General features: G+C 35.6%; 1 protein-coding gene across 1 annotated transcript in view; it reads left to right on the plus strand.

Annotated features, from left to right (window-relative positions):
- LOC149785211 (3 beta-hydroxysteroid dehydrogenase/Delta 5-->4-isomerase type 4-like) overlaps positions 1-15,405 on the plus strand; it is a 32,461-nt gene that overhangs the window by 11,403 nt on the left and 5,653 nt on the right. Inside the window, exons 3-4 of the mRNA XM_089979021.1 lie at positions 307-471; positions 6,781-7,005. Coding sequence (XP_089835147.1) covers positions 307-471; positions 6,781-7,005 — 390 coding nt within the window. The remainder of the gene's footprint in view (positions 1-306; positions 472-6,780; positions 7,006-15,405) is intronic.

Here is a 15,405-nt window from a genome sequence, read left to right on the forward strand (position 1 = left end):
TGAATGATACCACTGCTTGGCCTATTGATACACTGCAATTTCTGGGGCTGAAACATCCATTTTATATACAGTTCAAAATTAAGTACTAAACATAAAGTTATGTGGGACTTTGTTCAGTTCATAATTTGATATACTAATTTTATAACTAGGTTAATATACTTTATTTATCTAATAAGTCCACCATTATTTTTACATGATTTTGTATAGACATTTCATCCAAATATCTATCTCTGATAATAAGCTCATCCACTCCTTTTTGCTTCCCTGGTCTGATCATGAGAAAAATATTATAGTAAATCTCTGCAGGTTACCAAGTGAGAAAGCCAGTGAAAAGTATCATTGGTAGTGTATTGGACAATGCTGCACTTCAGGAGGCCTGCAAAGGAGTGGATGCTGTATTTCACTTGACTGGTTGTGTTGACACTAGAATGTTTCCAGATGTCCAGAAGCTAAATGCAGTCAATGTCCAAGGTAGGTAAGGTATTATTGATAGTTTATAGAATGAACACCCAGCTACATAGGGGAGCTGTGTAGCTCAGTCCCTATAGTGTCAGACTCATAATACAAGAGTTGTGGGTTCATATCCTGGCCCGGTCAGCAAGGGTCAACTGTCTCAGTGTAGCCTTGGGAAAGGTACTAAGCTTTCATTTACTCTGTGAGATAAGGCCAATAAAGTGCCAAAAGGATTATTTAAATCCAACTTACCAACCAAGAAATATCACAGAACTGCAGCTGCATAATGTACAGTCAGGGTCTGTGTTGGTTGCTGCAATCAACAATAGATGAATCAGTATAGAACCTGATATGACAGCATATTAGGGGATTGCTGATCTGATTCTATGGTGGTTGGTTTAAAAATTGCATGTGTATTATACATCAGCAAATATGGTATGAATACCATATTTGTCTGATAATAAGCCCATACTTGATGTTGAGTCCATCCTCATTTTTGTTAAGTCTTCCATGGCAGAAGATCAGCTTAGTGATAAAATCAGTGCCCATGTGCTTGTCCATCAGTATATGCACCCACACCTTAAATCAATGTTTTCTTTTCCCTTTCATTTCAGTACTATTTGTCTTACCATCTTCAGATGCATGATGAGAACATAGTTTAGGTTGGGCTTATCACACAGGCTATGGTCTAAAAATCTTTGATAATAAGCCCTCCCTCTGCTTATTGACAACTTGATGAGGCTGGCACCCTGGTTTTATCATGGGAGTGATGCCGTAATAAATCGTTTTTCTTATCCTGTGCAGGTTAGAGTAATTCTGTGCAGACCTAGGAAGAACATATGCAATTGATTTAATTTTTTAAGACATTACAAGTCATTGAATCTACAATTAAGATTTCTCTTTGATTACTACATTATTTAGTTTTTTTTAAACAAAAATATAGCTAGACCTGTGTTTTTTAAAGACTGATTGATGAAGAAAACTGCAGATGTAGAGGGTTTACACAGAAATATATTTGTGGTCTTAACAAAGATATGAAATCAGAGCTTATCAAAAGTAGTTGATTACATTCTAAAATGTAATTTAATCAATTACTCAACTCAGACATGAGTAACTGAAATTAAAAATGATATTTTGAAGTAACTGTAATTGAATTAATTACAGTTGAATGTAATCAGCATGTAAAAACTCTGCAAACTGTTTTGTCAGTTTTGAAATTTACAGTTTTATATGGAGACAAAATTTTATTTTTGGATGAAAGGATTTGTTATCTTTTGGTATTGTATTTAACTCAGCTATAAAAGTACATGTAATAGTAAGCACATATACTACACAGATAAATGCATGTAAGTATGTACACCCTTACTGATTATCTACCATTCGATCTTCTTATGTCCTTTGCAACAGTTTGGAGTGGGTTTTGTAACCCCTACCCCCAGGGGAGGGGGCTAAATTTATATGTACATTAGTTGTACAGTCTTGGTCAAGTGTTTTTAGATGCTTTTATACCAGAAATAATAAAGCTTGGTGAGCAGATGAATCAAAGTGAGTACTACTCCATCATCACAAATGTAGGTCACTGCAACCTATATTTAACACTTTACTGACTTAAGTTACATTTTGTAGTTAAGTTAAAATCTCTGTTCATGATAGAATCATCAAACCAAATTTTTGCATGTGTTTCTGTTCATACCACACCCTTCACCTAGAGGAAGGCGGCTATGACCTACATTTCAGTTTATTGGCATTGGTTAGAATTTACATTTAGCTTATGACCATCTAGGTTTCTTTCAGTCTATATATACTTTTTTATTTAGATTCATGAAGGTTGGTGAAGTGATGCATCTTGATGAGTACAACTTCATGACATAAGTAGATCACTATGACTAGCATTTCATGATTCACTAACTTGTGAATTATGTTTTAAGTTTTGTTGATTGTATGCATCTGTACTTGTAATATACCTGTACCATAAAGATTGTCACCCTGACCTACATTTTACATTTCACTAACTGCAGTTAAGTTTTTGCATTATCCAATAGGTTTTTAGCTTTTCACTATGACCCACATTTCCTGTTTTACTGACTTCGGTACAATTATATTTTTTTTTAGCATATAGTTCTCAAGCCCTGTTTATGCTAGAATAATCAAACTAGATGAATGTATGCATATCTTAGAACCACACACTTACCACAAAAGAATGTCTCACTTTGACTTACATTTCACATTTCACTTACTTAAATTTAGCTCAAGCCCAAATAACATGTACTTTTTGTGAAACCCTATATACCCAGATTCACTGAGATTTAGCTCAAGCGCAAGTACATGTACTTCTTCTGTGGCACCATGTATACCAAGATTCATGCAATTTTGTTAGGGGATTGATCTTGATGATCATCACAAAAGTAGGTCAATGTGATATATATTGCATGGCCCACTGCCTTGGTTTCACTCTCAAGCACTGTTTATGCCAAAATCATTAAGCTTGGCGATTGTATACATCCCTATTAGAACCACACCCTTTCAACAAAAGGTCATTGTGACCTACATTTAACATTTTACTGGCTTATATTTTTGCATTTAACTCATGACCACATTAGTGTTTGATCCTATTATATATCCTTCTGTATACCGGTAATACTGATGTACCTGGAATCATGAAACATGACTAGAGGATGCATTTGGATGAGCATTACACCCTCCTCTTAAAATAGGTCACTGTGACCAATATTTCACATTCCAGTGGTTCGGTTTGATCTTTTTACTGTTCATTAAACTAGATTCTTGTATACATCTCTCTGAATATCACACCCATACCAAGAATGGTCACTGTGAACTACATTTCGTTTTACAGGCTTGGGTTATGATGTTGCATTTTAGACTTTTGGCATGCTCAGTGCATAGTGTCCCATAAAGAATCATGAAGCTTGGAAATGTATCTTCATGGGCAGGACTCACTTATTTCAGTAGCAGGTATTTTGCACTTCACTGACTTTGGTAAAATTTTGTGCTTGATGCTTATTCCTTAGGCACTGTTCATGCAAGAATTCTGAAATTGATGATAATATGCATTGCTGTTATTTCCACACTCTTACAACAAGAAAGATTAATTGTAACTTATATTTCTAGTACTGGCGTAGGTTAAGTTTATTAATTTAGCTCAAGACCACATGAGTTTCCGGGATATTATATGCACAGACTAGATTCATGAAACACGATGAGTGTATGTATCTTGGTAAGTTCTGCATCCTTTTTTTTGCCAAAAGAGGTCTCTGTGACCTATATTTCATCCTCACTGACTTTCATAAAATTTTGTATTGAAAGTTCATGTCTTGGTTGCTGTTTATGTTTCAATCATGAAATTTGATTATTGGATACATCTCTTACTACTACATCCTTAAAACCAAATAAGTCACAGAGACCTACATTTTATGCTATACTAAAAATGAGTTGAGTATTGGTGTTTATGATGACATCAGTTCATCAATGCTAGACTTAGGTAGATCTTAGTCTGCTCAGAAGGCCCTTTCTGACCAGTGCAGTTGGAGGTAGGACTATATATCTTTATTCAATGATAAACTTTCCATATTAATGACTATACATTGTATATTGTGATACGTTATCGTTCAGCAGTTTTTCTGATTTGTACAACCGCTCTGGTGGCCACCTTGGATGCAGGAGGTTGTGGATTCGATCCCTGGCCAGGTCATACCAGAGACTTACAAAAATGGTACTAACAGCTGCGTCGCTTGGCGTTCAGCATTTGGAGGTTAGTGTTAGGACTGGTCAGCCTGGTGTCAGGATAATGTGACTAGGTGGGACATCATGCTACATGTCTGCAGCATGATGCCCCAGTGCTAGACATCACTATAAACTGCCACATCGCAGACATCGTAGTGATATGACTGAAAATTGTTAAAGCTACATTAAAAATCCAAATCACATCACAAAGAAAGAAACAACGCATACATGGTAGGTAGGAAGTTGGAGGGTTTGAAACTGATTGCACAATTGCAGGGTTCTCAATAGACGCATACTCTCTAGTTTTGATGCGTCAAATATAAATATCACCCATTTTTGACATGCAGAAATTGCAACTTGTGCATCTTTTTGGTACACATAGGTTTGGGCTTGAGCATCATTCTCGCCTTCAGCTTAGTTACTAAGAGTATGCTGTCCATAACAATTCTGCTGTAGGAGGCACTGATTGACATCTGCTGTAGGAGGCACTGATTGACATCTGCTGGACCTTGATGGCCAATAATATCGCACCTGTGGAAGATATACATGAACTGGGCAGAGCTAACAGTTCACTAAGTCAGGCTTTGATGGATCTAAATTAGGATGGATTGTTTTGAGATTTCATTTGTTGTTTATGACAGAGGAATACGAAATGATTATGACATGAATGTACTGCTTTTTGATCAGTTATCAGCATTGGTATGTTTGGACATCGGATTATAATCAGCTGGTCAAAACTGGAGTATATGGCAGGTCGCGAAGCCAGTTGTTTTATTGGCAAATGGCTGCATTTGGCAGAATGTTTAAAACTTCTGAATAATTTATGACTTCACTGGATTCATTTCTGATAAAATATTGGCATTTGTTTGATTGCACTTTAAATTATAATTGGTTAGACAAAACGGGAATATGTGGCATCTCGCAAAGCCAGTTTATATCATGGGATTGCCTTCAGTTGGTGTTTAATTTGCTTCAGTTGGCAAAATGTTTAAAACCTTGAATGTTTTAATTAATGGATCATTCAAAAATTGAACGGACATAACACTCAGTGCATAAATCTTTACTTTAAATCACAATGGCGCAAAGAAGCAGAGTCAATCTCTGAAAATTTGTTAAAATTTTTAGGACAAGTGGAAAAGTAAACTGATAATTCTGGAATGTACATCCTTGATATTTGAATAATATATAACCTTTATAGTTGCATGGGTATATTTTTGCATATAAAATAATTTGAGCAGTTGATAATAGAATATGTGGAGACATTGAAAATATAAAAAAGTATAAGACAATCTTCTGTCTGTTTCATATATAAAATATACATATAATTAGAAAAATATTTTTTTTTACAAAAATCAGATTGTACGTTTGTTACAAAATACTGTACAAGTATTTCTTATTATTCAGCATGAGACAAGAAATTTTAAATATCATTTGTTTCCACCAATAATGAGAAATCAGAGCTATGGGCTCATGACTGTCCAAAAGAACTGGTTCTTGAGACTCTACAAATTTTCATTTTGACTCTTGAGATTTTGGGGTCAGGGGTTAACTGTCTCTTCAGTTTTGAAATTTATTGAGAACCCTGAGTTGGTAACCTCTCAGTGGGTATTGTTGTTGAGACATGGTAACCTCTCAGCAGGTATTGTTGTTGAGACTTGGTAACCTCTCAGTGGGTATTGTTGTTGAGACTTGGTAACCTCTCAGTGGGTATTGTTGTTGAGACTTGGTAACCTCTCATTGGGTATTGTTGTTGAGACTTGGTAACCTCTCAGTGGGTATTGTTGTTGAGACTTGGTAACCTGTCAGTGGGTATTGTTGTTGAGACTTGGTAACCTCTCATTGGGTATTGTTGTTGAGACTTGGTAACCTCTCATTGGGTATTGTTGTTGAGACTTGGTAACCTCTCAGTGGGTATTGTTGTTGAGACAGCAGGTGAATGATTGAAATAATGAATTAAGTAGACATTCACCCCTAATTACCAGATCCTGTATGTAGTATATGAGGGTTGATATTTGGACCAAAACATATCCTGGTGTTTGCACTGAGCAGGTGGGCACTATATGCAGGTAATCTATGTAGAAACTCTTGGGATGGTGGTCTTTATACTATAGGTCAGGTGACAACTATATTTGGATGGAATCTGTCAGCATGTGGCAGCTATATGCAGTTGTCACTATGCACAGTTGGTCTCTTCTCCAAGTTTTTCTTCAATTTGTGATAACATTGTAAATAATAAGAAAATCCACAAATTTGAATAGTCTTATAATATATGCTGTAGTTTGTAATAGCGGCCTATGGCCGCCATATATCTCAAGTCAGGTATTGCCTACCATTTGTATTGCACCTACGTAATCATTGTAGTTGTTACCCAAATAATACCATTTGTGTTGTTTTATAATACCATCTTTTCCATTATAAGTAGGAATGAATGCTTCTAAATTTCATCTGAAAAATTGTCATTTACTGTACAAGTCGATAGAATTTTTCTTTGTTTGAATCTGAGTAATATTCAGTTACTGAAGAATAACTCTTGCAAGGGTAGCATCCATATGCTAGTACTGTGATCAAAATTTTCTTTGTTTTCAGGAACGGAAAATATAATACAAGCATGTAAAAAGGGTAATGTCAAAAGACTGGTATATTGTAGCACAGTGGATGTAGTGATAGGGAAAGGGGGCCATGTCTTCAATAGGACAGAAACTACCTCTTCCATTCCACACAAAGGCTGCTTTTTTTTCGGTCCATATGCTGAAACCAAACAAAAAGCTGAGGAACTTGTTCTCAAGGCCAATGGAAGTGATGTAGCAAATGGTATGTTTTTAGATTTGAACCTAATTTAATTTTTTGGGCCTGTTTAACAAGGTTTGACAATTTATGCAGCTCAGGTCTTGTATGATGTAGTCTATAAAGGTCTTGTGTGATGTGTCATGTAGTCTATAAAGGTCTTGTGTGATGTGTCATGTAGTCTATAAAGGTCTTGTGTGATGTGTGATGTAGTCTGTAAAGGTCCTGTGTGATGTGTGATGTAGTCTATAAAGGTCTTGTGTGATGTGTTTTGTAGTCTATAAAGGTCTTGTGTGATGTGTGATGTAGTCTATAAAGGTCTTGTGTGATGTGTGATGTTGTCTGTAGAGGTCTTGTGTGATGTGTGATGTAGTCTATAAAGGTCCTGTGTGATGTGTGATGTAGTCTGTAAAGGTCTTGTGTGATGTGTGATGTAGTCTATAAAGGTCTTGTGTGATGTAGTCTATAAAGGTCCTGTGTGATGTGTGATGTAGTCTATAAAGGTCTTGTGTGATGTAGTCTATAAAGGTCTTGTGTGATGTAGTCTATAAAGGTCTTGTGTGATGTGTGATGTAGTCTATAAAGGTCCTGTGTAATGTGTGATGTAGTCTATAAATGTTTTGTGTGATGTGTGATGTAGTCTATAAAGGTCCTGTGTGATGTGTGATGTAGTCTATAAAGGTCCTGTGTGATGTGTGATGTAGTCTATAAAGGTCTTGTGTGATGTGTGATGTAGTCTATAAAGGTCTTGTGTGATGTGTGATGTAGTCTATAAAGGTCTTGTGTGATGTGTGATGTTGTCTGTAAAGGTCCTGTGTGATGTAGTCTATAAAGGTCCTGTGTGATGTGTGATGTAGTCTATAAAGGTCTTGTGTGATGTGTCATGTAGTCTATAAAGGTCCTGTGTGATGTGTGATGTAGTCTATAAAGGTCTTGTGTGATGTAGTCTATAAAGGTCCTGTGTGATGTGTGATGTAGTCTATAAAGGTCTTGTGTGATGTAGTCTATAAAGGTCTTGTGTGATGTAGTCTATAAAGGTCTTGTGTGATGTGTGATGTAGTCTATAAAGGTCCTGTGTAATGTGTGATGTAGTCTATAAATGTTTTGTGTGATGTGTGATGTAGTCTATAAAGGTCCTGTGTGATGTGTGATGTAGTCTATAAAGGTCCTGTGTGATGTGTGATGTAGTCTATAAAGGTCTTGTGTGATGTGTGATGTAGTCTATAAAGGTCTTGTGTGATGTGTGATGTAGTCTATAAAGGTCTTGTGTGATGTGTGATGTTGTCTGTAAAGGTCCTGTGTGATGTAGTCTATAAAGGTCCTGTGTGATGTGTGATGTAGTCTATAAAGGTCTTGTGTGATGTGTCATGTAGTCTATAAAGGTCCTGTGTGATGTGTGATGTAGTCTATAAAGGTCTTGTGTGATGTAGTCTATAAAGGTCCTGTGTGATGTGTGATGTAGTCTATAAAGGTCTTGTGTGATGTAGTCTATAAAGGTCTTGTGTGATGTAGTCTATAAAGGTCTTGTGTGATGTGTGATGTAGTCTATAAAGGTCCTGTGTAATGTGTGATGTAGTCTATAAATGTCTTGTGTGATGTAGTCTATAAAGGTCTTGTGTGATGTAGTCTATAAAGGTCTTGTGTGATGTAGTCTATAAAGAGCATAAACTGAGCATTGTTTTAATTACATATCTTGATTGAATTCTTGTAACATTACATTTTTCAGTAATTGTCCAGAGCATCTTTATAACATACTGCATAAAATAGTTTTTCAAACAAGTTAGTGTGTTCACTTATTCCTGTTCGTTGACTTTATAAAATCATGTATCCCAATTTCAGGATCAAAGTCTTAAAATCCAGGACCCTTCTCCAATATTCTGATTAATTTGTTCACGGTTTGTATGTTCCAGGGTTGACTTAGCTTTGGTCTTAAGTCTGTTCTGTGAGGAAAAGCCTCTTTCACAAGCAACATAAATAACAGGAGCTGTTAAAAGGCATGAAAAGCACGACAGAATCAGGAAACATGACACTAATTGCAAATAATGTCCATACAAACATTGCTCTGACTTGCATCTCACTTGCTTTAGGACAAGCGTGAATGGGCTGTAGTTCTGTAACAGTTCACAAACCCCATTTAAATATATAATAATAATAAATAATAATGAGGACTTTGAATAGTGCCTAATCTTTAGAAGCTTCAAGTGCTTTACAGCATTAGACAACACCTGTAACATAAAAAACATATATAATGATATGATTACAAACACAAACACCATAAAATTAGAATACATAAAACCATGCTGAAAAAATATTTAAGGTAGGAAACATTATTAGGTGTTTAACTTTGTTCTTGCAGTCGAAATAAGTGAGTTTTAAGAGCACTCTTGAATGGGATCACTGAGTCTTTGTCTAAGTTCAGTGGGCAATTCATTCCACGTTGCTGGGCCCTGGTATGCAACAGAACGTTGTTCATATGACTTTCACCCATATGGCAGATAATGCTGGCAGATAAGCTGACTTTAAAATTTTATTGATATTCAGCAACTTCTACATTGATTCCTTCTCAGATCTGTCCCTCAAATTATTGCAGAGCTTATCCAAATATACTGCTGATGCTGACTGAAACTGCATTACAGGGTATTCCCATTTTCACTTTTAAACTGATCAAGTTTCTCCAGTGTGCTTTCCACCATTACATTTGCAGTTTCAACATTGACCTCATTTTTGAAAAATACCTGGATAATTTATTCATTAAACACAATATATCCCTAAAAGTCATTGGAAGGATTTTTTTGTTGTTGTTGTTGTAGGGTTTAACGCCATTTTTCAGCACATGATAGGCTATACATGGCGACCAGTATTAATGGTGGAGGAAGAACCCGGGAAATCCCCGGAAAGAACCACTGACCCTCGAGAAGCTACTGGCAAGCTTTCTCACATACCCACATTGGCCAAATCCGAGACTTGAACCCACGCAGACAGAGGTGAGATGGCAGTGATCCGTAACAGAGAGCGCTTTAGACCACTCGGCCACTCGGAGCCGCCTCATTGGAAGGAAGAAATGTTGATGTCTTCACCTTATTATACAATCCTTTTGCTTCAACATTACCTTTCACTGCTTCACCTTATAAGCTGTACACTTGAGCTTTGCAAACTTAATAGGCTGTTGTTATTGCAACCTGCAAAGAAAGCCACCTGATACTGGCCAGCTTCTGATGGGCTAGGTGCTTGATGCATCACCCATAATTGTTTCCATCGCTCCCAGCTGATACAGTAATAACATAACACCAAATATTGAAAGGTCTGTGTTCTACACATTACCGTATTTTCCTGCCTATAAGTCGATACTTTGTAACTTTTAAGTCAGGTCTTTATCTTTTACTTCGAATCAACTTATATATGGATTATGTCACTGAAATGGCATCAGCTTATATATGGATTATGTCACTGAAATGGCATCAGCTTATATATGGATTATGTCACTGAAATGGCATCAGCTTATATATGGATTATGTCACTGAAATGGCATCAGCTTATATATGGATTATGTCACTGAAATGGCATCAACTTATATATGGATTATGTCACTGAAATGGCATCAGCTTATATATGGATTATGGTACCTGGTATGCTATTACAATTGCTCTATAATCAGCAAAATCGAAAACAGGTCATATAAAAGTACAAATTCTTGTTAAATTACTATGTCAATAAATTGTTATAAACTAATATGACTGCATTTATTTTTTATATGTTTTGTCGTTATTTAGTTTGCATTCTGCGTGTATTTTCTTATTTCTCAGACATGAAATAAAAGAAAACAATTACTGTTAAAACATTCACCTGGCCGCATAGCACACTTACGGTCTATACTCTATAGTGTACTGTACTAATTCAAAGCATATTGTTTATTCCTAAAAAAAAGATACAAAATAATTTAGTTTTATTCATCCTTTTCAACCATACCTCATTCTTCCTGATCACATTTTACCGACTGGTCCATTGATATTTGATTTTCTAGTATACTGTTGGACACACGCGAGCGATTACCTGTATAGCTTTTTCATTGATCTAATTGATCCTACAAAGGGATGTAATCCATATTAACTCAAGCCATCTATGATTATTTATAAAATACAGTAGATTATGCTTTCTACTGAGTGCCCCAAATCATATGTTTATAATTGTATTTGACAAATTTTCTCAAATAAATATGGTTTAAACTAAACTAAAATCAGATATATATGGACTACTCGTAGATCATCAATGATCCATTTTTAGTTTTGCATTTCAAAGCAAATTGTAATGTCAACACATCACCTATATTCATTCTTAACTAGCTGTCAATTCGGCATCTCTCTTTGATTATACCGGTAGTTGATAAATTGGTCTTTGGTTTCCAACAACAATCAAAGCCATTTGCTGCAATTGTTTAAACCCTGATATTGGTTTGGCTACCGATACTAGTTACCATATTGCCAGTACCCCATTGTTCTTTATCATTAATCTGCATCAATTACACTCCCTTTTTTAATATCAAGTGGATTAAGAACCACAGGAAACGATGCCCACTTCCTTCTCTGGATGTAAATAATGAATTTGGCTGTGGGCATTTTTTCATTGCTATAGCACTGGCACATTTTAATGAGTTAGGTCTGATTTGATCAATCTTTTCAGTCATAATCATTCTTATAAATATCCCCGTACAAATCATACAACTTATCTCACAATGCCTCTCGTCAAATCATGCAAGTCTTACACAACGGCTTTTAAGCTGGAAGTTGTTAAGTTAGCGGAAGACAAAGGTGGGAATATGGCTGCTCACAGGAAATATGGTGTAAGTGAAAAATGTGTCCAGGATTGGCATAAAGCTAAGGTTGCATTATGCAGTACACAAAAAAAAAGCAAATCATGGCTGCAAAGCAAGATGGATTAATATTGAGGATAAATTAAAAAAATATGTCTTGACACAACACGCCACGTGTCGTGGAATGAACTCTGTTGATCTCAGACTCAAGGCAAAGGAAATCAAGGCTGAATTAGGAATTGAAAGTTTCAGCTGAAGTTTGTCATGGTGTTTTAGGTTCATGGCACAGAAACTACCAGTAGACTTTCTGGAAAAATTGAACATTTTCCACGAGTACATCCAAGACAAGATTAAGACTGACAATTTGGAAATGACTGACGTGATAAACATGGACAAAGTGCCATGAACATTCAACATTCCAATGACCAGACCCATTGAGCTTAAAGGATCTAACAGTGTTACTATTAGGACAACAGGTCATGAGAAGTCAAACTTCACTGTAGTTTTCTCATGTTTTGCTGATGATGGAAAGTTTCCACCAATGCTGATTTTAAAAAGAAAAATGATGCCAGAAGAGAAATTCCCCAGTGGAATAATGATTGAAGTAAATCCAAATGGATGGATGGACAATAACATGCTGGACAAGTGGTTTGAGAGATGTTTTGCACATCGAATTGGTGAATTTTTCCTGACACTAAGAAGTCTCCTCATTATGGATTCTGTGCATGCACACATCAGTGACAGAGACAAAGGTTGAAACCAAGAAGACATCATTAGGTATCATCCCAGGTGGTATAACGAAGTTATTACAACCATTAGACATTTCCATTAATCGCTGTTTCAAAGCTGAGCTTCAGAAGTTGTGGGAACATTGGATGATGGCAGGCGAGCACAGCTTCACAAACACGGGATGTATGCGGCGTGCTACATATTCCCAGGTTGCACATTGGGTTAAGGATGCATGGGACAGTGTTTCTGAATCAGCTATTGTGAATGGCTTTGCTAAAGCAGAAATTTTCAGCAGGATAGAGATGCCAGATGAGGATGATGAGATGGAGACAGATTTATAATGAGAACATTTCCAATGATCTGAGCCCTGAGATAGCTGCCATTTTTCATTCCGATAGGGAAGACGAAGACTTCAAGGGATTTTCAGATATAGGAGATGATTCAGTGAACTCTTAATCATTATTTTCTTAATTATAATGTGAAACAGTTCTACTACAGGTAATACAATTAATTACAACATCTGTGTGCTTTCAATTATAATTGACATGTTAAATAATATGTATTATAAAACTGTTCATTTGTGTAAATTTGATATTGCATTTCACAGATATGTTAAAGTATAATAAAAAGTATTTTTATTTATTTTTTGTTTGTAATGTTTACTGTTTTCTGTCTCTTAATTTTCTTTACATTTCTTTATTTCCCAATGGATAGCCTCATTTCCCTATTGTTAGCCCCCAATGGGTTTATTTCATTGGTTGAATCTTGTACTCAAGACTGGTTTCAACTGGAATAATCAGGCTAAAGCTTTAGACCTTTAATTAACATGTACATAGCATGCACAGCCATGTGACTCTTGTTGCAATGGATATCATAATTAAAACAAGCACGGACTGTTTTGTTTATTCAGCTGTGTCAATTGATAACAGAATATATCAGTGCCTTGTACAGGAATAAAATTACAACCATGTTAGCATCAGTGATGCAATTTCATGATTGCTGGTAATATGGAATATCATAGTGATACCATTAATATTCATGAAACTGGAAGTTACTAGTGTAAAATGCGAAGCCATGTTATTTACCTGGCCTCGTCTTATACTCTGAATTGACTTATATATGGACGAAGGATGGAAAATTTACAAAATTAGTGAATTCGACTTATACTCCGCATCGACTTATAGGCCAGCAAATACGGTATGTTGGTATAAGTCATGGATTGTATGAAGCTCAAAGTTTTGCAGCCACACCATTAAGTCTTTCTATCATTGCTGAAACACTATCAATAGCATTGAAATTACTTTACAAAAGCCCAATCCGAGACATCTACACAATTTCACTATTTGCTCCACAATGGTGTCAGCTGTACCATTTAGGATTTACAGTCCATGGGATATGCAGTCCATAGGATTTACAGTCCATAGGATTTACAGTCTATAAAATGTAAATCTTGCTGATTAGAATCTTCTCTGAGACACTGGAAATAAATATTAAGCTTTAGGTTATAAAAAATTACAACTTTTTCTAATAAAATTAGAAGAAAGCACATCCTGAATACTGTAATTATTAGCACTTGACATATCCATTTTAATCCCACACGTTTGTAGATCTTAGACTGATCATGATGGTGTGGACACTGGTTAAGTTGTTACTAGATAGGAGAAAATAATAAGCATTCCTTAGAATATTGTCATTTCATGTACTGATAAGCAAATACAGTGTTAAGTTTAGACTTTGTACATGTAAATTTAAGTTTTTCTACTACAGTAACACAAAAACAAAAGATAAACAACAACAACAACAAAATCATCAACAGTTAGCTTCAATCACAAGAATGATCATTCAGACTGTTGCGTGTTTTTCTCTGCTGCATTAAAAAGGACATCTCCATTCACATGAAAGAAACTTACCTGAGTAAACACCTGGCATTACACTGTACCATATACTGTATACTGCTGTACATTATTACCATCATTAAATTAAACAAAGATGGAAGGAAAAGGTATAATGATAATGGGATTTTTGTCACAAGTCCATTTCCAAAGAAATGAAACAGCTTTTGCTGATTCACTTTTTCTCTTTAAACATATCTACTGATAATGCTCCGTCCAGATCTAAAATGCACATACTAAAGTCAGTTATTATTATTATTATTATTATTATCGGTGATTTGACAATATTGTTGAAATCAGACTCAGAGAAACCTTTGATTACTTTCACGATTTATATTTGCATCATTAAACATTACAACAAAAAGGCATCATTTATGTGCCAAACAATTGCAAGTGCTTACATACATACTCAGTGGAACAGCTGTTTTAAGTCACATCAAAGCCTTTAGAGGGACAGTTCTTTTCACATGATACAATTATAAGGCTTCACTGTTAATTAGTCACACTGGATTCATTTATGTTTACCTAAGCCTAGTCTTTAGCAGTTCTGCAGATTGGCCATGGCTGACCAAAACAGAAATATGGGGAGTGTCCCAGTGAAAAATTAGTTGCATCACCAGGATGCATCCTTTGAGAATTTTGTGTGCATTTGACCTGGAAGCTAGTGTTCCAGAGAGCCCTGAATCCTTTCTGAAAATCCTCACAAATCTATTCTTCACCCACAAGAACTTAAAGTCTCTTTATTTTTATATGTATTTAACCTGAAACCTAACATTGTTTATTGTTGCTTTTGTTTTTTTTAGTTTTGGGACTCAGTATTTTTGTTTTATGAGAAACAAAAATCACCTAAGCCATGGACTCAAATCCAAAATATTCCATCTATTCCATCATGTATATATAGTTCAACCCACCTTCAGCACTCACACTTAGGGTAAAACAGGTGCTGCACAGTCATTCCATCATGTACTTTTTATACATTAAAACTGGATTGTAGTTAAT

This window comes from Sinohyriopsis cumingii, chromosome 13 (genome assembly GCF_028554795.1).
Source record: "Sinohyriopsis cumingii isolate HCF-2022 chromosome 13, ASM2855479v2, whole genome shotgun sequence".
In the NCBI taxonomy this organism is placed as follows: domain Eukaryota; kingdom Metazoa; phylum Mollusca; class Bivalvia; order Unionida; family Unionidae; genus Sinohyriopsis; species Sinohyriopsis cumingii.